At 41.1% G+C, this 26,584-nt stretch overlaps 1 protein-coding gene, 1 long non-coding RNA gene and 1 pseudogene across 3 annotated transcripts in view; 1 reads left to right on the top strand and 2 right to left on the bottom strand.

The window, feature by feature from the left end:
• Window positions 1–249: 249 nt before the first annotated feature.
• On the bottom strand, window positions 250–1,191 carry LOC100423795 (eukaryotic translation initiation factor 3 subunit E pseudogene; annotated as a pseudogene).
• A 5,025-nt stretch (window positions 1,192–6,216) lies between these two features.
• Window positions 6,217–9,069, bottom strand: KBTBD6 (kelch repeat and BTB domain containing 6). The gene is given in 1 exon segment (NM_001266403.1): window positions 6,217–9,069. A coding segment is annotated over 1 exon segment (2,025 nt). The 5' UTR covers window positions 8,804–9,069; the 3' UTR covers window positions 6,217–6,778.
• Window positions 9,070–9,231: 162 nt separating this feature from the next.
• The window catches only part of LOC114673428 (uncharacterized), a 176,548-nt gene continuing 159,195 nt past the window's right edge, over window positions 9,232–26,584 (top strand). For both annotated transcript variants that reach the window (XR_013408038.1, XR_013408037.1), the window contains exon 1: window positions 9,232–9,348. This is a non-coding gene — a long non-coding RNA (uncharacterized LOC114673428). The remainder of the gene's footprint in view (window positions 9,349–26,584) is intronic.

The following is a 26,584-nucleotide window of genomic DNA, read 5'->3' on the forward strand; positions in this document are numbered from 1 at the left end:
TCTAAAATGTACATCACCCTTTATATAATAGTTCTTTCTTTTCTTTCTTTCTCTCTTTCTTTCGAGTCTTGTTCTTGTCACCCAAGCTGGAGTGCAATGGCGTGATTTCAGCTAACTGCAACCTCCGCCTCCTGGATTCAAGTGATTTTCCTGCTTCAGCCTCCCGAGTAGCTGGGATTACAGGTGCCTGCCACCACACTTAGCTAATTTTTGCATTTTTAGTAGAGATGGGGTTTCACCATGTTGGCTGGGCTGGTCTCAAACTCCTGACCTCAGGTGATTCACTCACCTTGGCCTCCCAAAGTGCTAGGATTACAGGTGTGAGCCACCACATCCAGCCTATAGTTTTCTCATCTTTTCTTTACAGTTCTTCAGTAGACGCCAGAATCTTGAGTTGCCCAGTTAGGAGCCTGTGACCTGCTATTCTGATTAAGTTTCTTTTCAATATTCATGGCCAACATTTGACTTCTAAAAGAAAAGCTTTTGGTCTTTTCAATCACTTGCTGATAGGGTGAGACTGCACTGTTATCCATGACCTAATTTAGAATCAATCTTGGCATCCAGTCTTACATGTCTAATCAAATTTACAGTCTATCTTTCAGGTTCTTCTGGAGTCATGTTTAGTTTGTCTGCCAACATGTTAATGCCGATATACTGGTAGCTGTGATAGAAAGTCTCAGATATGAAGAGACGGGCATTATCAGTGAAATCCTCAAGACAGGCCACCAAGAAGTCATTCACAAACACTGATTCACATTCCCTCAGCTTTATCTGAGCCCCATCAAAGTCAAAGTTAACACATAAGTATTCAATAAATTCTGTAACTGGGTCTTTATATGTTTAAGACTCCTGTTGAATAACTTTGACTAGATCTTTCAGCACCTGCTGAAGTTTTTGAGCATCCTTCTTTGTTATAACTGCTGTGGTCAAACAGTGAGGAATGTGTGGACGCACTGTCTGAATTGCATTAAGATACTGTGGTTGGTAAAGGAAGAGATTAATAATATTATTGTGACCTTTGGGGTGACTGAAGAAAACAGAGACCAGTGAAAGAGCCATGTTCTCTGCTGAAGAGACTGGAGTGGAGAACTCACAGAATTATTATCTATCTGTTGCTGGAACCTTCAATGCACTTGCAAGTGAAGCAAAATACAGCTAATCTGTAAATTAAGAATTCACCAGCACTCTAAAAAAATAAAGATATTCTGCTGCTCCTGAGTAATTCCCACATTCATATTGGAATTTTGCCTATCTGTAGAGCTAATCTAAATATTCCTGCCTAAAGCCAAGCTGGTCTGCCAGGTAGTCAAACAGTATCCTACCATCCCTGGTTGGCTGCATTTGCCTTGTAGTTTCTGGATCTTCAAATATCTTCACAATTGATTCTGCTTCTGCCTGAGAAATGCTTTAAGTTTACTATAGGGAAAGCTGGCCTCTGAAATCTTAATGCAGACTTGGGATGCAGCCGTGGAAGACCTTACATGGTTAAAAGAGACCAGCCTGGCTGACATGGTGAAACACTGTCTCTACAAAAAATACAAAAATTAGCTGGGTATAGTGGCAGGTGCCTACAATCCCAGCTATTCAGGAGGCTGAAGCAGGACAATTGCTTGAACCCGGGAGGCGGAGGGTGCAGTGAGCTGAGATTGCACCACTGAGTTCCAGCCTGGGAGACAGAGCAAGACTCTGTCTCAATAAAAATAAAAATAAAAAAATAATAAAGCCTTAGTTGGAATAAGGCTGGGCATGGTGGCTTATACATGTAATCCCAGCACTTTGGGAGGCTGAGGTGGGAGAATAAAACTTGAGGCCAGGAGTGTATTATTTCAACAAAAAATTTTTAAAAATTAGCTGGTAATGGTGGTGTGTGCCTGTAGTCCTAGTTACTCAGGAGGCTAAGGTGGGAGGATGGCTTGAGTCCAGGAGTTCAAGTTTACAGTGAGCTATGATTGTGCCACTGCACTCCAGCCTAGGCAAAATAATGAGACTCTAATATGGTTTGTCTGTGTCCCCACCCAAATCTCGAATTGTAGCTCCCATAATTCCCACATGTCACAGGAGGGACCCGGTGGGAGGTAATTGAATCATGAGGGTGGGTCTATTCTGTGTTGTTCTCCTGACAGCGAATAAGTCTCATCAAATCTGATGGTTTTACATAGGGAGCTCCCCTGCACATGCTCTCTCTTGCCTGCCACCATGTAAGGTGTGACTTTTTTTTTTTTTGAGATGGAGTCTCACTGTGTTGCCCAGGCTGGAGTGCAGTGGCACGATCTCAGCTCATTGCAACCTCTGTCTCCTGGGTTCAAGTGATTCTCCTGCCTCAGCCTCCAGAGTAGCTGGGACTATAGGTGCCTGTCATCAAGCCCAGCTAATTTTTGTATTTTTCAGTAGAGATGGGGTTTTGCCATGTTGGCCAGGCTGGTCTCAAACTCCTGCTCTCACGTGATCCTGTCCACCTTGGCCTCCCAAAGTGCTGGGATTACAGGTATGAGCCACCTTGCTTGGCCTTTTGCCTTCCACCATGATTGTGAGGCCTCCTCAGCCACATGGAACTGTGAGTCCATCAAACCTCCTTTTCCTTATAAATTACCGGGTCTCGGGTATGTCTTTATTAGCAGCATGAGAACAGATTAATACAGACCCTGTCTCTATTTAAAAACAAATCAGGTTATTTAGCATAATAAAAGGGGTGTTGAAATTTTTTTTTTTTTTTTTTTTTTTTTTTTTTTTTTTGAGACGGAGTCTCGCTCTGCCGCCCAGGCTGGAGTGCAGTGGCCGGATCTCAGCTCACTGCAGGCTCCGCCTCCCAGGTTCACGCAATTCTCCTGCCTCAGCCTCCCCAGTAGCTGGGACTACAGGCGCCTGCCACCTCGCCCGGCTAGTTTTTTTTGTATTTTTTAGTAGAGACGGGGTTTCACCGTGTCAGCCAGGATGGTCTCGATCTCCTGACCTCGTGATCCGCCCGCCTCGGCCTCCCAAAGTGCTGGGATTACAGGCTTGAGCCACCGCGCCCGGCCAGGGGTGTTGAAATTTTTAAGCAGGTATGGCAAAAGAGATCCTATTACAAGTGCTCTTACCTTGGGTCTGATGAGCTTCAGAAATGGGGAAACATCTTTGAAATTATAAATTATGTCCCTTTTGCTTGGGAATGGATCAAAAGCTTTCCTCAGATTCTCAACAAGATATAAAAATTAAAAAATAAATCCCTGCTCAATTAAAAATGATGAAAAAGAGCTATTACTACTTAATTTCAATCTTTAATCCATATTTAGACAAGTTAGTGGCTAAATTTGTTTCTATTTTATCCTTTCGAAAACCCTAATACTACTTATCATCTGCATCTAAAAGAATTTACAATAATTTGGGTTCTCAGCTTTTCAGACTACAGGGACATAAATACAAAAGATAATGTCATTCTAAATCTTACAGATGGTAGTCTGACAAATGACATTATATTACGCGTTTGCTAAAATGTGTGGATTAATTGGAAAACTAGACAATTATGTTGTCATGAAGGGATTTCAGCACTGCTAGTTGTATCATTCACTGCAGTGATCCCCAACCTTTTTGGCACCAGGGACCAGTTTCCACGACTAGGGGTATGGGGATAGTTTCAGGATGAAACCGTTCCACCTCAGATCATCAGGCATTAATTAGATTCTCATTAGGAACATGTAACATAGATCCCTTGCACATGCAGTTCACAATAGAGTTTACGCTCCTGTGAGAATCTAATGCCACTGCTGATCTAATAGGAGGCAGAGCTAATGCTCGCTTGCCTGCAGCTCACTGTGTGAGCCCAGTTCCTAACAAGCCACAGACCGGTACAGGTCTGCAGCCTGGGGGCTGGGGACCCCTGATTAACTGCACACACAAAAGTTTTATACATTTAGTGGAATCACTGAAGTAAGAATTCAGGAAGCATAAGTTCTGGTACCAGTTTTATTTATAATTAACCACATACAAATCACTTTTCTACAAAATAATGGTTAACATCTATTCCTTAATTCACAGAAATATCACAAAACCAAACTCCTTCCCACGATATACTACTATTTAGTCTAAGCTTTAATTCAAAGGTTGAGAATGACGAATTGGAGAATGTCTTTCATACATAAATTGCTTTCCTTAATTCTACAGATGGGTAATCTGTTTGAGATTAGCACTGTCATGTTTCAACCTTAGAGAACAAAAAGCTATCAACAAGATAATGGTAAAGAAAATGCTAGCCAAAAAATAACACTATTGAGAAATAGGCGCATATTAAGTTCAATACTTATAACATCTCTGATGTCAAATGACCAAAATTTAGCCTTAGGGCACTAAAGCACATTTGCCCTTTTGAAGCACATAGCAGTACGGCACATTTTATTTCACTAAAAGTGATGTTAAACATGAATGTCTTGTAGACTATTTAAAGAGCCAGTCAATGGCTAAAAAAAACTATTGTTTTTTGTTATAACTCTTTTTGTGTCTCCCTCTTCCATTCTCATCTTAGGATATTTCACTCAAAAATTTAGTTACCCACCCCAAACACATTTCTCTCCCTTCTGCCAGGGTGTAACAAATATTAACATTCTGTCACTAGAAAGTAAACACTGAAGAGGAATTAGCGTGTTAATGAACAAAGATTAAGGAAGGTAATACTAACAGAATAAAGGAAAATGTAGACCATAAGCATCTGGTCATTTATCATGTACATGTATCATGTCAAGCATTATATATTAAATCTTCAAGAGGTAAGTACTTTTGTTTTAGTGTGTTTAACAATGTCAGTTTCGTGGGATGTAGTCTCTGTTCCTGGACTTTCTCTTACATTATGGTAACAGAAAAACAAAGACTGGAGCACGGTTTACAGAGAAATACAAAACACATACAAACATCATAATAAAATAGCCATTTATATCACTATTAGAGAAATATTTTAGAGAAAACATACTTTCACCAGTGGCCTCAAATGCCATCATCCACTTATGTTCTTCAACTATCAACTTTGTTTTTCTAAGAGATGGGATCTTGCTCTGTTGCCAAAGCTGGAGTGCAGAGATGTGATCATAGCTGCAGCCCCGAACTCCCAGACTCAAGTGATCCTACATTCAAGTGATCCTCCCAAACAGCTGGGACTACAGACTTGGACCACCATTCCCAGACAAATTTTTTATTTTTGTAGAGATGGGGTTTTGCTATGTTGCCCAGGCTGCTCTCAAACTCCTGGGCTGAAGCAATCCTGCCATCTCAGCCCCCTGAGTTGCTAGGATTACAGGCATGAGCCACTACACCCAGCAACTGTCAACTTGTAATACAAAAATACCTTCAAGCTGATAATCAAGAACATTTAGTGACTTTAAAAAGCTGACAGAGTATTTCCATGCTACACAAAACAGTTCTATACACAGCTTTATAGTTTTAAAGTTCTTTGCTGGCACTTGACTTTATAGTTAACACAATGACTACTGATATCAACGAAATTCTGTTTTTAGCTTATATATATTTTCAAAATCAGTATTACCTCACAAAACAGTAAAGAAATATCACTTCTGCTGAAGAATCCTCTAAGATGAACACCAAAACTGTGCAGCTAAAACATATTGAGAATCACATACATTTTTAAGGCAATAGATAAAAATTTATACAATCCAGTGAAATTTATACATGTCCAGCGAAAAAAGGATTATTCCTCTGATTAAATGAAGCATGTATCAGGTTTAGATCAACAATACAAATCTACAAAGCAAGTTACTTCTTTTTTAAAGTTTTTTGATGATTTGGTGACACAACCAGAATATAATTTTTTAGATGAAAATTGGTCGCTTTGCAAATCTGCATCCTAAATTCCAAAATTAAAACGAAACTTCTTTTCAAACAGCAGAATCCTGGTTTGTTGTTTTTACTGTCAATGAGCTTATAGCTATTCTCTGTATTATTATAAATGAAATCACCATTCAGTCACCCTAACACACATATACTTTTTTTTGACACGGAGTCTTGCTTTGTCACCCAGGCTGGAGTGCAGTGGCCCAATCTCGGTTCTCTCTAGCCTCTGACTCCCGGGTTCCAGCAATTCTCCTGCCTTGGCCTCCTGGGTAGCTGGGATTACAGGCACACGACACCAGGCCCAGCTAATTTTTGTATGTTTAGTAGAGATGGGGTTTCACCATGTTGGCCAGGCTGGTTTTGAACTCGTGACCTCAGGTGATCCACCTGCCTCGGCCTCCCAAAGTGCTGGGATTACAGACGTGAGCCACCACGCCCGGCCTGCATTTTTTTCTTCATAGAAGAAAACAAAAGTAAAACTTCCCAAATTATGTTTAACTTATAACACATTTTGCAAAGACCCCTTAGGTTAACCATTTTGGAAATCTACATTGTTCCGAAGAAAAAGATAAGCTTTCAAAACACTATCTAGCAATTCCTAATCATTTTTCTATCATAAACATTAAAATTCAAAAGTTACTGCCACAGTGCTTGTGGCAGTAAACAGAATGTAAAATTTATCAAAAGACTAAATTAGTGTCATGAAACATAAACATACTAAATAATCAAATAAATACTGGACCCTTAGCACAGAAAATTATTAAAAGGTTGATCTGAGTGTTAACATTTGTAATATTAAATTACCTTCGTATTTCAAATATTACTTTTTCTAAACCAAACCAGCAGCTAATCAACTTTTCCTTTCCTTTAGGAACAAAAAGGATATTTAAGATATTTTCCAAAACAGTAAAAACAACTTAGTGTTTCAATTCAGTTACAACAAACCCTGCTTATCCTGTGCATTTCACTGAGGCGCTACACGCACCCAAAAATCATCATCAGAAAGAGAACTTGAACTTCCTGACTCAGAGTCTGGCTCACTGAATCCACCTAAGTCCCATTCAGTGCTAGACTCACTTGGTATTTCTTCTTCTTCAGTGAGAAAACTCTGACCAGGTTCAAGGCAGGAAGGATAAACACGAGCAGAGAGGCAAAAAAAGTTAGAATCAAACTGCAAGAGGCCTAATGTGGTACCTATATTAATCCATTGGTCTCCCCTAATATCATATTCATACACAGTCACCCGGTTCTTTTTCCATTGTGGGGTGCGAGAGGTGATGAGCAACAATTTTTGGCCATGCTTGATAATCCGGTAGTTGTTGGTCTCTGAGACCAAGGGAATATTATTCATTTGCCTCCATTCTGCCCTAACTGGGTTGTAGACCTTCATGACTGGGATGTCACAGATACAGTAAATCTCCTCATTGAAGACGCACGCTTCCTGAAAGTCATTGCGCTTCAGAGAAACGCACTTCAACCACATATTATGGCTAGGATCATAACAGAACATGCGCTTACTGTTGAGAGCATAGAGATAGTCCCGAATTACCATTAGGTCAAAGGATAAAAAAGAATGGGGCAGTGGAGCCACCAATGCCCACTGGTTTCTCTTAACATTGTAGCATTCCACTTCCTTCAACTTAACTCCAGTAATAGGGTCTCGCCCCCCCAAAATGTAGATGTAGCCATTGAGATATGCCACATCCATGCCCTCACGACACAGCAAGCGATCTGCAAGTTGCTGCCAACTGTTCTGAGCTGGTTTATACACCCAGAGGTCTGTCCTGGGCTGGGCAGCTAGATAGATGTCATGGTCAGGAGAGATACAGACAGCTAAGGTGGTGACAGTCCTAGTGTGAGCCAGACAGGTCAAAGGTGACGGCACTTTGTAAAGGTCCCCCGAGTATGGATCACAGCAGAGAAAGGGATCTCTGGGGTGTCCAAAGAAGATCACCATCTCCTTGGCACACATACCCAGTCTCTGGGGTGGATTTTCTGCTGCAGATACAAGAGAGTTGCTGCTGCTACTGCTGCTGCTGCTGTTTGGCACTGGCACCAGAGACTTGTACAACAGGTCACCATAGCGCATCTGCAGGGCCCCTTCAATAACGTCCAGGCAGTACTTCTTCACGATGGGCTTGGTCAGCAGCCCTTCTAAGTAGTCCTGATCTTCTTCAGTGAAGTGCATCCAGCGCACGCACTTGAAGACTTCCGCAGCACTGGGACCCCGCTCTTTGGGAGCAGCCTCCAGCCACTGCACTGCCACGTGGCACACTGTCTGCTCACTCTCCACGTCCAGACTATCCAAGCGCAGGACAGCCAGCAGCTGGGCCAGGGTCAGATCTGCTAGAGTCTCCTCCCGAATTGAACCCATGTGGCTGAGCTGCTTGAAGTTCTGAGCTATATAGGACTGGGCCTGGGATCGCAGCTTGCGATGGCCAAAGGCGTCTGCAAACTTGAGGATGGCAGTGCAGTTGGTCAGGTCAAGACGTCGGGCTAAGAAGGAGGCACAGGCTTCCCGCACATACTCCAGTTGCAGCATGTCGGAGGCCGCGTACAGGCGCTCCACGTTGGCCTCGCTGAGAGACACACGACCCGTGTAGCAGTAGTCGACCAACACCTCGAAGGACTCGGCGTCCACATCGTGCATGGTCACGCTAGTCTGCTGGCTCTCGTACATGCCACCTGTGAACATGCTCTTGAAGTAGGGACACGCGGCGGCCAGCACATTGCGGTTGCAGGGGAAGAGGCGACCCGTGCCAGGCCCGCTGCCAGGCGTCACCACCTCGATGGTCACATCACACAGCTGCCGCGCATCGTAGAAGGACTTGAGCTGTGCCAGCAGGGCTGCAGAATGGGCCGTGTCCTTTAATTCCTCTGGACCCGTGAAAAAGGCCGAAACCGTGGGTTTGTGAATCTTCTTGGGCCGCTTCCCACCACGGGGACTGGCGAGGCGGCGAGAGCGCGGGGCGTCTTCCCGGGACTGCATGGTGGAGATGGCGACGGGCGCTGATGGCGAGAAAGGCTGCAGGACCCGGCTCTGGCTCCTCCTCAACCTTCCCTCGCTGACGCTAAGATAGCAGCGTCTCCCAAGAGACCGCAGCACGAGCCCATTTACTGAATTCCGCCCTACCCTGCGGAGCCGCCTCCCTTTATCGTTTAGACAGTAGCTGACTCACCCTCTCTCACTCCCGCGTCCTTTCTCCGCGTCTGCTCGCCTTCACAGGACCCGCTGGCTTGGAGCCGTAGAAGCCGCTACTGCCGCGTGGGCGACAATACTAGGGCCCAGGAGAACTACCGCTCCCAGGTTGCCTTTCGCGCCCCGAGGGCTGCTGGGCCTCTCGGACTCCCAGGCCGATACCGAGGGAAAGAATCCGCTTTGCATGTTGGGAGTAGTAGTTTGTGTAATATCGCGATCCTTCTGTGGTGTTCCTTGTTTTTTAACTGACGACACTCGAGAGCGCCAGTTTTCCTAGATTCGATTTTGTGGTTTGGAACTTTGGTTTTGGAATCCACAGTAGTCGCCTCGTTCTAGTATGTATTGTTCGACTTGTCTCTTTGAATTGTTTCTTCTTTTGTAAAATGTGAACAGTAGTATTTCATAGGATTGTGTGAAGATTAAATGAGTTGGTTATAGGACGCTGTTAATATTTGTTGGTTTGTAGAATAATTACTCAGTTCTTAGAATATAAAGGTTCGACAAGTTTTCTTCCAGCCTTTATATATATAGAAAAAAAGGAAGCATCACTAATTTGAAATTATGAGCCTGTAGGAAAACAAAAAACAGCCCCCGAAAACAGAAAACCTTGCAAATTGCAGCAGAGATCCCTTTTTAGGGGTGTGTGTGTGTGTGTGTGTGTGTGTGTGTGTGTGTGTGTGTAAATTAGATTTTATTTTTAGGTTTACAGACAAATTGAGCAGCAGGGACAGGGAACTTCCATATATCTCTCCCCACTTCACAGTTCCCTTATTATTATTAACACCTTGTATTAGTGTATGCATCCAGTAGAAATGAATTTTTTTTATTTTTATTTTTTACTCACTATGCCTCTCCCTGATACCAAAAATTAACTCAGGGTTTGTAGGATTGGTTGGCTGTTGCTGGAATTAGATCCCTGGTTTTTTCACAATTGCCTGTCCTTACTTGCCATGACTAAAAGGAAACCACCTCCAATCACCTTACTTTGAGACTTTCCTTCCATATCTGCATTTCAAAATCTGAAGTCCTCTCTAGCCACTTTTCCCACTTGGTCTCTCCAATATTCAGTACCCCTTTCCCTTTTTTACATAAAAGAAGAGACATGCTTTAGGGGTCCTCACCCCAAAACACAAGGGAAGCCAGAGGCCTGGTTGGTAATTTAGCATCCTTTTAGACCCAGAGGCTCAAGCATTTCTCCCCTTGCTTGTATGAAGTTGCTGCTCCATCAGAACTGACTTTATTTTTAGTCATTCACTCAACCTTTACTTACCCATGTAGTTCAGACATTAGAAGTCACTGAGAACACCTAACACGTTTCCGCTTTGGACTCACCTCCTGTGAAACCCTGCCACTGTCTTCCTCTCACATCACTGTCCACTGTAGTCAAAACAATCAGGCCACTTTTCTTCCCATTCCCTCTGAAGGACAACCTTGTGACTATATCACCGTCACACAGTCATTCACATTTCTTCACTCTGACATCACCAGAACTCCTCTCAGAGACCTTGATATCACCTTCTTTGTAGATGGTTCTTACTTCAGGAGTACAAATGGGGAATTTTAAGCAGGATACACTATTGCAGATTTTCAACAGCCTGTTAAGTTGAAATCTCCACCTAAGTTAACGTGGCCCAAATCATTGAATTCTTAAGCACTCACCCAAACTTGCATGTTAGCACAAGATAAGGGAACTAACATTTATACAGACAGCCAGTTTACTTTTGGAATTGTACATGATTTTGGTATGCTATGGAAAGAAAGAGGTTTATGACAACTGAGGAGTACCGATCAGAACTCAACTCGCTAACCTATTTACATCTTTTTTTTTTTTTTTTTTTTTTGAGATGGAGTCTCGCTCTTGTTGCCCAGGCTGGAGTGCAGTGGCTCGATCTTGGCTCACTGCAACCTCTGCCTCCCGGGTTCAAGCAATTCTCCTGCCTTAGCCTCCTGAGTAGCTGGGATTACGGGTGCCCACCAACATGCCCGGCTAATTTTTTTTTTTTTGTACTTCTGGTTGAGATGGGGTTTCGCCATGTTGGCCAGGCTGGTCTCAAACTCCTGACCTCAGGTAATCCACCCGCCTCGGCCTCCCAAAGTTCTGGGATTACAAGCGTGAGCCACCGCACCCGGCCCTCCTATTTAAGTCTTTACAGCTATCCAGAAATTAGCTGTTCTCAAAAATCAAAGTTCACACTAGTGGCTAGACTAACAAAGCTAAAGGAAACTTAACTGGCTGAAAATATGCTAAGGTTTCTGCTTCCCAAGAAGACATCCCCTGAATCACATGTATACTTCTCCTTGCTTAACCTACTCTAAAGATAGAAACTCTTAAGAAACTTAAGATATAACGGCTGCTAGCACCTGAGGCTGAAAAAGCAAAAAAGCAACAAGCTGGATGTTTTATCTACTCAGATGGGCTTTGGAGACACCTAGACAACTGTTTGATTTCTCTCGGTCCCTCACCTAAAATTTATTCTGCAGCCTCCATGAGGTTACACATTATGGCAAAGAAAATCTGAAGGATCTCCACAAATATTGTTCGAGATGCCCTAATATTGAGCTGTTAACTTGAACTTGCCCCATCTGCCAGAAACACAATCCTAGTCAACATGTAAAGTGGGACAAGGATGAGAGTCAACTCTCTCTAGTCCTTGTTTTCATTGGAAAATATATAAACTTGCAAAGTCTCATGGGTACAAAAATGTCCTAACCATAGTTGGCATGTTTTCAGCATGGTTAAAAGCTTTTCTCTGTAAACAAGCTACCATCACCACTGAAGTTAAGCTGAGACCAGAAAGAATTTTCCCCTCTTAGGAATCTCTTTGTTTTTTTAATAACAGTGGAGGAACTCACTTCAGTAGTAAGGTTATTCAGGATCTTCAACAAGTACTTCCAATGTTACAAAAACTGCAGTCTTCTTACCAGTCCTCTGGAAAAATGAAGCAAGCAGGCCAATGGTACTCTTATATTCAAACTAGCCAAACTCCTTAAGGAACTCAACCTGCCCAGAGTCTCATGCCTTATGGCCCTTGACTCTTCTATTATCCCCAATTTCTCGGCATGTACTGAATGAAACTTAATTCCAAACATGATTAATGAGTCTCTTGAAATCTCCAAACTGAATGACTCCACTTTCTCAGGATCAAGTGTAGGAAAAAATGTAGGAGTACTTTTATCTCTAATGTTAACCATTTTCTCTTCCACCACTTCCCAACCAGCCTTACAAACTGCATTCAGTTCCACACAAAGACTCTGCTCTCCTGAGGGATCCACCCAGTTGTTAATCCCAGTAATTGCTAATAATTACTATACCTCAGACCCCACCTGTTTCCCCATAGGATGCCACTTTTCATGCCTTCCCCAAGGGCATTTGGACTGATTGTCTGGGACTTCAAAATATTTAAAGCGGCTATCCCACCTGTCAACGGTGTGTCCCTCTGGAATTACCTCCAAATTGAGGCAACTACAGGGAATTGGGGAAAACCTCCTAGGGATATCAATGATTCTCTTTTCATATGCACCATGAGAGCCCCTAACACCCACTATGGCATTAATACAGTTAAAAAGGGTAGTTCAAAAAAAAAAAAAGAAAAGAAAAGGTAGTTCAAGCCTCTCCTTAACCTTTATAGAAGAAGAAAATTTTACCGCTTTGGCCCTAGAAGCACAGAAAGTAAGTTTAAACGCACAGGCCCAAATTGTTAGGCGAATCCTATAACTTTCAACTTCCTTCTAGCTAGACAGGGAGGTATTGGTGCCATAGCCAAAATCTCTTGTTGCAATTGAATAAACACAACAGGACAAGTGAATGCTTAGTTACTAAACTCAAGGAAAAGGCTAGTTGGCTTTCTAAGGTAGATTCAAATAGCCTGAGACATGTTCTACTGAGCAAGATTTGGAAATAGAAGATCCTGGTTTTGAGCTGTATTACAAACATTACTAATTGACATAGTTTGGATATTTGTCCTTGCCCAAATCTCATGTTGAAGCGTGAGCCCCAGTGTTGGAGGTGGGGCCTGGTGGGAGGTGTTTGGATCATGGGGGTGGATCCCTCATGAATGACTTGTGCTGTCTGTCCCCGTAGTGTTAAGTGAGCTCTCGCTTTGAATCCCCATAAGATCTGATTGTTTAAAAATATGTGGTACCTCCCCCACCCATTCTCTCTCTCTCTCTCTCTCTCCCTCTCTCACTTGCTTCTGCTTTCACCATGTAACATGCCTGCTTCCCCTTCGTCTTCCACCACGATTGTAAGCTTCCTGAGGCTTCCCTAGAAACTGAGCAGGTACCAGTACTATGCTTCCTGTAAAGCCTGAAGAACCGTGAACCAATTAAACCTCTTTTCTTTATATATTACCCAGTCTTTGGTATTTCTTTATAGCAATGAAAGACTGGCCTAATACACTAATAATTTTCCTGTTTGTAGTCTTATACCTTGCAGTTGGGCAGTACATCATGCCTAGTCTTAAATGCTACTACACAGTCATTTGTCCTCACAAATTATTATTCAACAATGTATCATGATCTGGTAGACGAAAGGGTAACTCTGCTTCCAACTGACTTCCCAGACAGAATTTCAATCTGAACTGACAATTTTACCCATGGAGATCAAGATCTTGGAGTTAAGAAATTCCACAACGTTTTGTTTTCCTAAATCTCCTTACTCTTTTGTGCTCTGGGAAGTGGCTTACACAATGAACCATCCTTCCCATATGACGTAGATTACTTTCTGTCTACTTTTTCTCATACCTACTGTAAGACTCACTCACCGATGACCTCCCTACCTTGTTTACCTGTGACAAGGCCAAACACAGCCTTTTCATTTTTGCCTGAACCTGCTGGCAAGACCAGACAAGAGTCTCCCACTTCCTGTCATTTATCTTGTGAATCATTAGCTGAAATTAGAGCTATTAGTCTGCCACATGCCCCCCTCAATCCCAAACTAGCTAGACAGAGAGATAAACATTTTCTGTGCAGATGACGGAGATGTCCCTGTTTACAAAAACAATCCCAACTAAAAATCATTCCATTTAAAACAAGTCTACTCCTCCCTATAAACTATAAGGTAAAAGCATCTTGCCAAGCACCCTAATCTTTGGATGTGGGGTGCTCTCCCTATTGCAATAGCCTGAATAAAATCAATGTATTTGCTTGTTTGGTTGATAATGCCTACCTTATGTTATATGCAAAAATTAATTCAAGGTGAATATCAGTACTGTGGTGGTATTATGTGTATATATGTTTTCATCCATGGTCCTGGTTCATAACTTCCATGGCGCTTGTTACAGATTTTGTTATAATCTTGAGTGTGTTAGGCCTCAGGAAACAGAACCTGTCTGACTTTCTCTTACTCTCCTTTCACCTCCCCCAAGGCAGGACTCTAATTTTCCCTCACCTTTCTGACTGTGGGTCATAAGGCCTTCATTCCAGAGAGAATCCTGCCTTGTACTCTGGGGAAGAAATGCTGATGTCATGAGGCTTCCATAAAAACCCAAGAGGACTGGGTTCAGAGAGCTTCCAGATAGCTGAACACTTGGAAGTTCCTAGAGGGTGTCCTACGTAGAGAGGGCATGGAAGCTCCGCGCCCCTTCCCTTGTACTTTGCTCTGCGTGTCTCTTCATCTATATCCTTAGTAATATCTTTTATAATGAACCAGTAAATGTGTTTATCTGAGTTTTGTGAACTGCTCCAGCAAATTAACCAAACCCAAAGAGGGGGTCGTGGGAACCCCAGCTTGAAGCTGATCTGTTCCAGGCTGGGTACAGTGGCTCACGCCTGTAATCCCAGCACTTTGGGAGGCCGAGGTGGGTGGGTCGCTTGAGGCCAGGAGTTTGAGACCAGCCTGGCCAACATAGCAATACCCTGTCTCTACTAAAAATACAAAAAATTAGCAGGGCATGGTAGTGCATGCCAGTAATCCCAGCTACTGAGTAATCCCATGCTGAGGCATGAGAATCACTGGAACCTGGGAGGTGGGGGTTGTAGTGAGCCAAGATCATGCCGCTGCACTCCAGCCTAGGTGACAGAGTGAGAATCTGTCTCAAAAAAATAATTAAAAAGAAGTTGCAGAGGTCTGAACTTGCGATGGGAGTGGGGGTTGCAGGGACTGGCAGTGGGCAGTCTTGAGGACTGATCCTCAACCTGTGGGATGTGATACTATCTCCAGGTAGACAGCGTCAGACTTGAATTGGAGGACACCCAGCTGGTGTGTGCTGCTTGGCGTGTGGGGGAAAACCTCCACACATTTGGTCCCAGAAGTTTTCTTCTGTGTGGATGGTGGTTGCTGTGGTATGCGAGCAGATGAAAAACATGGCTTGAGGGTTTTCCCAAAAGAACTACTGAACAGAAAAGCTAAAACTGTGAAGCTTCTAAAAGATAACACAGAAAACGATTTCTGTGACTTTAGGGTAAGCAAATATTCTGTAGGAAACAAACCAACAAACCACTAATCATAAGAGAAAAAAATCTGATAAACTGAATTTCATCAGAACTAAAATCTTCTATCAAAAGATACTGATACAAAAGGAAAGCATAAATTACAGACTGGGAAAAATTTTTACTCTATATATGCACATGACAAATGAGTGTCTGGAATATATATATTGAAATATTTTACTTCAAAGAGTACAGTGTATATTTTAAATATACTTTAAAGTATGTGTTCCAGATAGCCATTTGTCATGTGAAATGGGCAAAAGACTTGAAAAGATATTTCCTCAGAGAAGATACATGCACTGCTAAAAAACATGAAAAGGTCTCAACATTGTTAGTCATCAGGGGAAAGCTAATTCAGATCACAATGAAACACCATTTCACTTTCACTAGAATGGGGAAAATTTAAAAGACTAACAATACTGCTTGATTATGTGAATAATACTTGATTATGTGAAGCAACTGGAATTCTTGTACATTAATAGTCAGAGTATAATTGGCATGTTCACAATAGAAAATGGCCTGGCAGTTCTTTTAAAGTTAATTACTCAACAATTTCAACCTTAGGTATTTTCCCAAAGAATATAAAAATATATGTCCATAAAATGACTCATACAAGAATGTTCACAGTAGCTTTATTCATGATAGCCAGAAACTGGAAACTATTAAATACCCATAAACAGAAGAATGAATAAATAAATTGTGGTATGTTCATGCAGTACAATACTATTAAGAAAGAAAATGAAAGAAACTTTGACTCATACAGAAATGTAAATGAGCTTCAAATATTTTATGCTAAGCAAAAGAGGCCAGATATACAAGAGTACTTACTGTACGTATGTGAAATTTCAGAACAGGGAAAATAAGATACGTTAAATAAAATTAGTCATAGAGTCTGTCACTATTGGGACAGCAAGTAGGGGGATGGATTGCTGGATCGACTGGAAGGGAACATGAGAAAACTTTCAGAAGTGATAGGAATGTTCTTTTCTTTTTTTTTTTTTTTTTTTTTTTTTTTTTTTGAGACGGAGTCTTGCTCTGTAGCCCGGGCTGGAGTGCAGTGGCCAGATCTCAGCTCACTGCAAGCTCCGCCTCCCGGGTTTACGCCATTCTCCTGCCTCAGCCTCCGGAGTAGCTGGGACTACAGGCGCCCGCCACCTCGCCCGGCTAGTTTTTTGTATTTTTAGTAGAGACGGGGTTTCACGGTGTTAGCCAGGATGGTCTCGATCTCCTGACCTCGTGATCCGCCCGTCTCGGCCTCCCAAAGTGCTGGGATTACAGGCTTGAGCCACCGCGCCCGGCCGAATGTTCTTTTCTTAATTGGGCTGGCAGTTACATAGTGTATACAATTGCCAAACCCACTGAAATGTATTCTTCATATCTATGCACTTTATTTACTGTAGATTATACCTCAATAAAAGAATACAACATCAATTTGCAAACATTGTCCTTAGTGTAAATTTTATTATTTTTCTTAATAGTTTATAATATATATATTGTCAGGGTGATTAGGAATTTAAAGCAAACATTGTTCTTCATATAGCAAATGACAGCAATTCCCAGTGCGCAGGGTGATTAAAAGGTTAAATGAAATAATAAATTGAAATTATTTAGAGTACTGCCTGGCATACAATAAGGTTTTAGTAAATTATTTCCTTTATGATTACACATACAGTCAAAATTAACTATATATGCTACTTGTTCTGTTTTCTCTGAAATAACCAAGTGCAACTAAGAAGCCTTATTGACTGATCTGCTGCCTAAAGTATTTGAGTACTTTGGTTTAGATCTTACCCACTACCTCTCAAATTTTTAAACTCTGAATTCCCTCTTCTTTTCTGCACTTAAAAATGAAACTCTGGTCCAGGAATAGAAATAAGCATGTCATTCTGGCTTAATATGTTTTAGAGCAAGGGCTGTGTATAATCTAGAGATGGTATACAAATTCCCATCTAAATTGGGATAATCTGTTTGATTATCTGAATGTGGAGTCCTTAATACCTCCCCAGACCTACAAACACTGTAAACTAAATCCTATACCACAGTTAGTGGTATTAAAATGGAAAACTATATATTTTTAAAAAGGGTTAGATGAATTCATTTGTGTCATTGTTTCTGTAGACATGGATATCCACAGTATGGTGATAACAACCGTGCATAATGTATAGTAAAGTTTTTCTCATTTCAGCATTCTATTTTAGACAACGTAGATGATTAAAAATATAATTTTATATGTTAAGAACATATCTGAAAAAATGAAAAAATGCCAATTTACAAAACTCTAAATTGATGATAAAAATTTATTCATTAGTGGTATACTAATGATATACATGAGACCATTGGTTTGGAGCAATCAACATGTAAACTAGAGACATGAACACATGTGTATTAGGCCATTTCTGCATCACTATAAAGGAAGACCTGAGGCTGGGTAATTTATAAAGAAGAGAGTTTTAATCGGCTCACAGTTCTGCAGGCTGTATGAGAAGCACTGTGCCAACACCTGCGTGGCTCCTGGTGAGGGGCTCAGGAAGCTTACAATTATGGTGGAAGGTGAAAGGGAGCCAGTATGTCACATGGCTAGAGTGGGAGTAAGAGAATGATGGGGAGGTCCCGACTCTTTTAAACAACCAGCTCTCCTGTGAGCTAACTGAGCAAGAGCTCACTCATCACCAAGGAGATGGTGCTAAGCCATTCATGAGGGATCCACCCCCTTGATCCAATCACCTCCCACCAGGCCCCACCTTCAGCATTGGGAATCACATTTCCACATGCGATTTGGAGAGGACAAACATCCAAACTATATCACTAAGTATACTAAACACCTCATGTAAGTATGAACATCTGAAGCCTTCAAAATATGAAAGATGTCTTTATTAAAATAATCTGATTTTTAAATCAAGTCTTGAAACTGTGCAGTCCTCTTTCTCTATACCCAAAGCGAATATCCCCACCACAGAGTCTGCACATTACTTTACTTATTGGCTACCACAAGAGTTTTTATGGGTCTTCTCTCCCTCAGCTGGAGTGCCTAGTGAGTGAGCCTGCCTGCTGAATGACATCTTTTCCATATTATGTAGTGGCAGCTCACCTGTTTAAAACCTGTCATAGAGTTTTGAAAAGAATTTATTTTTACAATCCCTTTTAATTATTTTTGACTGTTAGTACTTTATTGATCCTATAGTGCTCTCAATTTCAATTTAATTTTTAAAATCTAAATTATATTTTTTGAAATAAAGTTTTTTCTTCATGGTTATTCTAAAGATTTTGTGTATATGAGGTAATAAACTTGGCTTTTCCAGAAGTTTTATAGAAACCGTGAAGTATTTTCAGTTTATATGTCCATTTCTTAACATTTTTCCATGAACATTTAAAAGCCGTCAAATTTATCTTTGTACTTTGGGAGACTAATAGGTCTAGCTGAATGATGTGGTTTCACTGAATGTCACTGTGTCAAAGAGTATAACATATGAAATCACTTAATTGGTTGAATAATAGATGTCTGAGATTCTTGCTACTTAAGTATGGTCCCTGGACCAGCAGCATCTGGCATTGCCTAGGAGCTAGTTAAAAGAAATTGCCCCAGAAATACTGAGTCAAAATCTGCATTTTAGAAAGAGCTCCTGGTGATTCCTGTGTATCCTGAAGTTTGAGAAAAACACTGTCTCGCTGTTTGAGCTTTTTGATCTACCTTTGTTTTTGAAAGGCAAAATTGTTTCAATGACATATGTTTTTATACTTGCCATACTATGAGAAATAGACTCTCTTCATTTTTTGCTGTTTTGCACAAAGTTTAATATTCACATTTGCTATTCACATAGCATTTAATATTCACAGTCCTAACTTTCACATAGTTAATAATACTTTGTCTTTAAACAAGGGATATTAAAGTCACTTATAAGTCTTATATCACTCAATTTTACTACAATTTTTCTGAAGTAGTAGATGAAAAAAATGTTTACCTTTTTTTTTTTTTTTTTGAGACGAAGTCTCACTCTCATCCCAGGTTGGAGTACAATGGCACAATCTTGGCTCACTGCAACCTCCAATTCCCAGATTCAAGTGATTCTCCTGCCTCAGCCTCCTGAGTAGCTGGGATTACAGGTGCCTGCCACCACGCCCAGCTAATTTTTGTATTTTTAGTAGAGATGGGGTTTCACCATGTTGACCAGGCTGGTCTCAAACTCCTGACCTCAGGTGATCTGCCTGCCCCAGCCTCCCAAAGTGCTGGGGTTACAGGCATGAGCCACCGCACCTGGCCAAAAAAAAAGTGTTTAACTTAATTTGTATATGGTTTTTTAAAAAGGCTCATAGAAGGATCAAGTGACCAGTCCTAACTCAGTATCAGTACTGTATTTCTCTTTCCAATGGGATGTGCTTATGTTTGGAGAGTTGAACTATCCTTTATAGGAAACCTAATATAAACTGTTTAGGTCAAGAAATGTGATTTGATTCATCAAAAATATATATTTGCTAGTCCTATTACTTTTAGCTGCTCTTTATCAAAATTCTTAAGGATTGCCATGCCTCAGTCTTAGTATAGGCCCATTTCCTTTGCTTTGTTTCATGGATTTAAGGTTGTCATCTAGAAGTTCACCGATGACTTCTTTTGTCTGCTGATTGAAAAAGTCTCCGAACTAGCAGATCCTTGTGGCTTCTCACCACAAAAAAAAATTCCTGGTAAAAGAACTATTATAAAAACAAGTGTATATTTATTTCATTTGTTTAACTGTTACTACTTAATAGCCACAAAGGATTAATAACAATGTGAGTTTTTAATACAATGAACACAACTGATAATTTGGGAAGGATTCTCTGTTTGTAGAGCCTCTTTATACAAAACAAAAAGGTCAAAAAGAACAAATGAAATCATACCCTTTCTTAAATTGTTTAAATTAGCAGTCTGTTTTTTAAATCAGTTTTTTGTAGTTTGATTACCCAACTTGACTATAACCCCAAAGCAGAAATGATAGTTCCTATAGTACATAGTACACAGGAGGGGCTCAAAAAACCTGACTAAACAATAAACCTCCCAGCTATTAATGCCAGGTCCTTCATCTATCACTCACTGTTATGTATTTAATTACAGTGTGACCAATCTATCTTGTGAATACATTGTATATATAATATATAATATTGTGCAATATAATATTATATATTATACAATAATATGTATAATATAAATCATAAACGTATATAATTATATGTATTATATAATATATAATATAAATAGAATAGAATGATATAAAAACATTGATATACAATGTATTAATATATTGACATACTATACATTTATTATTACATATGATTACATATATAGTCAGTATATTGTTTATGCCGACACTTGACTTATTTTTTTTGAGAGGAGTTTCGCTCTTGTTGCCCAGGCTGGAGTGCAGTGACGCAATCTCGGCTCACTGCAACCTCTGCCTCCTGGGTTCAAGCGATTCTTCTGCCTCAGCCTCTCAAGTAGGTGGGATTTACAGGTGTGAGCCACCATGCCCAGCAAATTTTTGTATTTTTAGTAAAGATGGGGTTTCACCATGTTGGCCAGGCTGGTCTCGAACTCCTGACCTCAGGTGATCTGCCCACCTCAGCCTCCCAAAGTGCTGGGATTACAGGCATGAGCCACCACACCTGGCGAGCACTTGACTTTTAGCTGAAGTATCACCCCAACTTTTTGTGTCTTCCAGGAGTAGCACACACAGAGTACAGATAACCTCCCTGGGATCATGACTTTAAATAAAAGATACCTTCATCCATTGCTTGGTGTCAACAGAACACCAGAGGAGAACTGGATCATTTCTATGTGGTTGAAAAACTGCAGTCTGTCTCTAAGAACTTGTAAAACAAAACACTCTTCTCTGCCAAAGTTATTCCTGCCCGGTACCTTTTTCATAAGTGGATCTAGCTTCATTTTCTCATTTGGCGAGGCAACAAAGACTTTGATGGACAGATGGTTGTAATCCAGTGCACAGGTCATGTGCAATGAATTGAGAAATGCTTTTTAAAAAACTAGTTTTATCTATCTACAGAGACCAGAGACCAACAGAGAATGAGTAGCAGCTGTTGAAGATATCTGGGCTAGTTAGTTCCAGTTTTCAGCTATTATTTTAAAATTGCAGGCTGGGTGCAGTGGCTCACACCTGTAATCCTTTGGGAGGCCAAGACCAGTGGATCACTTGAGTCCAGGAGTTTGAGACCAGCCTGGCCAACATGGTGAAACCCATCTCTAGTGAAAATACAAAAATTAGCTGTATGTGGTGGCACACGTCAGTAGTCCCAGCTACTTGGGAGGCTGAGGCACAATAATTGCTTGAACCCGGGAGGTGGAGGTTGCAGTAAGCTGAGATCACACCACTGCATTCCAGCGTGACTCTGTCTCAAAAAAATTGTGATGAAATAACGTTCATGTACAAGTTTTTAATGTGAAGCTAAGTTTTTATTTCTCTGGGATAAATGCCCAAGAGTACATTTTCTGGGTTATATGGTAATTACATGTTTATTTTTGTAAGAAAATTCCAAACATTTTTTTCAGAGTGGCTACGTCATTTTACATTCCACCAGCAATGTATAAGTAATGCAGTTTCTGCACGTCTTTGTCAAAATTTGATGTTGTCCCTTTTGAAATTTTAGCCATTCAGATAGATGTATAGTGATATCTATTTGCATTCCCCTGTTGGCTAATGATGTTGAAGATATTTTCATCTGTATATCACCTCTGGTGAAATGTCTCTTCATATGTTTTGCCCGTTTCTAGTTGTGATAGATGCAGGAGACAGATAAGGGAGGTCCTGGGAAACCTTCCCACCTGCCCCACAAGTGTTTACACCAGATGGTTTTGTGCAGATGAGGGAACCTGCCCAGGGTTTTGTCTGGGCATGCCTGCAATGGTCTGTGTACTCGCCTGTGCACCGGGAAGATGGGGTGGAGCCACAGGAAGTTTGCGCCCTGTGCAGTGGGGAGGAACCTGGCCTCTTCAGCTCATGTATGGTGGCCTGGTATCCAATCTGTGAGGTAGGAGCCTGTTAGCAAGACTCCTTCTCACTTTGCTGAGTATTTTTTTTTCCTTTTTTCCTTTTTGCCCAATACATTCTGCTCCCCTCACCTTTCAATGTGTCCATGTGCCTAATCTTTTCTGGTCATATGACAAGAACACAGTTTTAGCTGAACTAAGGAACAAAAATTCTGCATCAGTTGGCTTGTTTGCCTCATTGTTGTGTCTTGAGAGTTCTTTATATATTTTAGATATTAGTCCTTTTTCAGATACATGATTTTAAAATATTTCCCCTATCTGTAACTTGCCTTTTAATTCTCTTCACATGAGCTTTCACAGAGCAAAGTTTTAAATTTTGATAAGGTCAAATTTATCAATTTTTGCATTTTTGATGTGTGTTTTCCATGTTATGGCTAAGAATTATATCACTAGCCCTAGATGCTAAAGATTTTTACCTAGTTTTGCTAAAATTATTACAGTTTTACATTTTACATTTAAGTCTTTGATTATTTTCAAATCAATTCTTGTATAAGATGTGAAGGTTAGATTGAGGTCCATTTTTTTTTCTCCTGATAGGTATCCAATTGCTCCAGCACCAATTGGTGAAAAGACCGTCGTTCTTCTACTCAGTTGCGTTTGAAGCTTTGTCAAAAACCAGTTGAGTGTATTGGTGTGGATGTGTTTCTATTCTGTGGATCTCTCTTCCATTCCATTGATCTATGTGTCTATTCCTTTGCCAGTACCACACTGGGCTGACTACCAGAGCAATGAAATAAGCCTTAAAATCAAACAGAGTAATTCTTCCCACTTTATTCTTCATTGTCAAGATCGTTTTAGCTATTTTAGTGCATGTGGCTTTCCATGCATATTTTAGAATAAAGGTTGTTTATGTCTGCAAAAAATCTTGCTCATATTTTGATAGGCATTGCATTAAAACTATAGATTAACTTAGGGAGAATTGAAATCTTTAATACATTGTCTTCCAATCTATGAGCACAGTGTGTCCTTCCATTTAATTTTGGTTTTCTTTAATTCCTTTCATTACCGTTTTGTACTTTTCAGCATAGTTAAAATATTTTGTTAAGCTTATACTTAAGTATTTTATTTTGTTTGGAGCTTTTGTAAATGGCTTTGAAGCCATCCTCACAGGATTACCAAGAATTCTTTTTTTTTTTTTTTTTTTGAGATGGAGTCTCATACTGTTGCCCAGGCTGGAGTGCAGTGTTGCTGTCTCGACTTACTGTGACCTCCACCTCCTGGGTTCAAGTGATTCTCCTGCCTCAGCCTCCTGAGTAGCTGGAATTACAGGTGTGTGCCACCATGCCTGGCTAATTTTTGTATTTTTAGTGGAGACAGGGTTTCACCATATTGGCCAGGCTGGTTTCAAACTTCTGACCTCGTGATCCGCCCATCTCAGCCTCCAAAAGTGCTGGGATTACAGGCGTGAGTCACTGCACCTGGCCAGGGTTACCAAGACACTGACCATTTGCATCCCCATTGTTCCTGTAGATAGGATTTCTGACCCCGGTTTGACGACCCACAGGGGAACCTAATCAGCATGAAAACACAGTTTCTTCATCTCTCTGTCCCATGACCTCACCTTGCACTCTTCGATCTCCACACTTTGTCCCACTCCAGAACCCTTAAGAGCCCTGTTCCCATACTCCCCAGGGAGACAGATTTGAGATTTCCTCTCATCTTCTCATTTGGCAGCCCTAGGATTAAACCACTTTCTCAGAAGCCACCTGGTGTCTTTGTGTATTGACTTGCGGTGTGCATCTTGCAATATACCTAATAACAGTTTTGTGTTTTTTATTTTGATTCTGCCTGTCCATTGTTAGCAGATAGAAATGCGATTCATTTTTGTGTGTGACCTTGCTAAATTCATTTATTACTTCTAGGAATTTTTTTTTTGAGTCGGAGTCTAGCTCTGTCGCCCAGGCTGGAGTGCAGTGGCCAGATCTCAGCTCACTGCAAGCTCCGCCCCCCGGGTTTACGCCATTCTCCTGGCTCAGCCTCCTGAGTAGCTGGGACTACAGGCGCCTGCCACCTTGCCCGGCTAGTTATTTGTATTTTTTAGTAGAGACGGGGTTTCACCGTGTTAACCAGGATGGTCTCGATCTCCTGACCTTGTGATCTGCCCGTCTCGGCCTCCCAAAGTGCTAGGATTACAGGCTTGAGCCACCGCGCCCGGCCACTTCTAGGAAATTTTTAAAGATTCCTAGAGATTTTCTATGTAGATAATTACATCATCTGGAAATAGTTTTATTTTCTGCACTTCAAACTTTATGCCTTATTTACTTTTCTTGATTTGTTACAGTAGTTAGAACTTCCAGTACTATGTTGAGGTAAGACCCCATCTCTACAAAAAATAAAAATTAAAAAAGCTAGCCAGGTGTGTTGATGCATCCCTGTGGTCCCAGCTACTTAGGAGGCTGAGACAGAAGAATTGCTTGAGCCCAGGAGGTCATGAGGCAGGAAATTAAAGAAAGAAAGAAAAATAAAATTAAAAAAGAGAAAAACAAGCTTTCTATTTAGGCTGACTCATCCTAAAGGCAGTAACAGGCAAAGCCTGGACCCAGGTGAAGTCTCAATAACATTATCTAAGAAGCCAGAGCTCAAAAGAATGTGATCTGGAGACTCAGCACACTCTCAACATAGGCATAAGAAAAATACATTTTCCTGTCTCATTTAGTATAAGGAAACTTCCCCCTTGAATCCTACCCCCCTCCATGTGATTGTACCTTGCTCCGCAAGTTTTATAATGTTATAGATTCCTGTTTTTTGTAACTAATAACTTCAGGTATGCTGTTTTTATCTGAGCAGTGCAGTGAAGGTTATAAGACACGCCTGAGCAGGCCTGGGCTGCAGCCATCTAGGTGCCATAGTGAACGTTATGAGATAAGCCCATGCAAGGCACTAGAGCAAGCCTAGATAACAGCCATCTGGGCCACATAGCAAGAGTCACATGTAATCCTTACACACCTGTCACAATTTGATTAACTGCCTTTGTTCTGCCTCTGTATGCTTGCTTTTGTGCCACTGTGCTTCATGCCTCTGTAAGCTTGTTTCAAGCTAGCCCACCCCCTTTTAGAAGTGTGTGTAAAAGTCAAGTGCTGTCTTTGTTCTGGGTCCAATTTTTGGATGTTAATGCGCTGCATCTGAGCGCACTCAAAGAAGTCCTCTTCTTCCACCTTTCAGTCTCTCTAGTCTCCTGATTCCAGCAACAGTTGAGGCTACAGTGTGTGGTGTTTTCACCACTGCACTCCAGCCTGGGCAATAGAGTGAGACCCCATCTCAAAAAGAAAAAAGATGAAAGATAGTAGAGAGAACATCCCTTCCTTGTTCAGGATCATAGAGGAAAAGCATTTGGTCTTTTGTCATTGAGTCTAATGTTAGCTGTAGGATATTGTTGTAGATGCTCTTTATCAAATTCATCTAGTTGAGATAATTCCCTTCTAATCGTAGTTTGCTAAACATTTTCTTCTTTTTCTTTTACATTAAAAAAAATTGAGTGTGGAGGGAAAAGCAACTTCATCTTGGATGCTTAATCTGCCTTGTTGACTTCTGATTAAACCCACTCCCTGCAATGCCTCCGAGATTTCTATTTTATCTGTTACTCCTTGTGTAACAGCATGTATTTACCATAAATCCTGCCATTAGGTCAAAAGAATCTTGATATTATTGTACTTACCATAAGTCCTGCCCTTAAGCAGTTGTCCCTACACATCCCTTTTGAATCGCATATACCCTTTGCCTGTGATATATAACCTAGCGGTATGGGGGGTAATGGTACAGGGGCCCACCATCTTGTCTTGCTGCCACCTGAGGTTACCAGACATTACTTCTTTTCCTAAGTTCCTATTAAATGTTTGTTTCTGAGAAAATGGATATGTTAAGCCTTTTTCTTCAGCCTCTCAATGTCCTTAGACTATTGGGGGTAGTTGTATATAGACCTGCCCACCATGGAACATGTGGTGAGCCAGGCCAGGAGCTGAGAGATCAATAAATGGGAAAAAGGTATGAAGCATCCATGGGGGAAATCCCACAATGGCCAGCCACTCCATGTGGAGTGGTGTGGATCACCTTTTAGACATTTGTGGACCACTGCATGAGAATGAGGATGCTCTGAAAACACTGATGGGTTT

Source organism: Macaca mulatta, chromosome 17 (genome assembly GCF_049350105.2).
Source record: "Macaca mulatta isolate MMU2019108-1 chromosome 17, T2T-MMU8v2.0, whole genome shotgun sequence".
NCBI lineage: Eukaryota > Metazoa > Chordata > Mammalia > Primates > Cercopithecidae > Macaca > Macaca mulatta.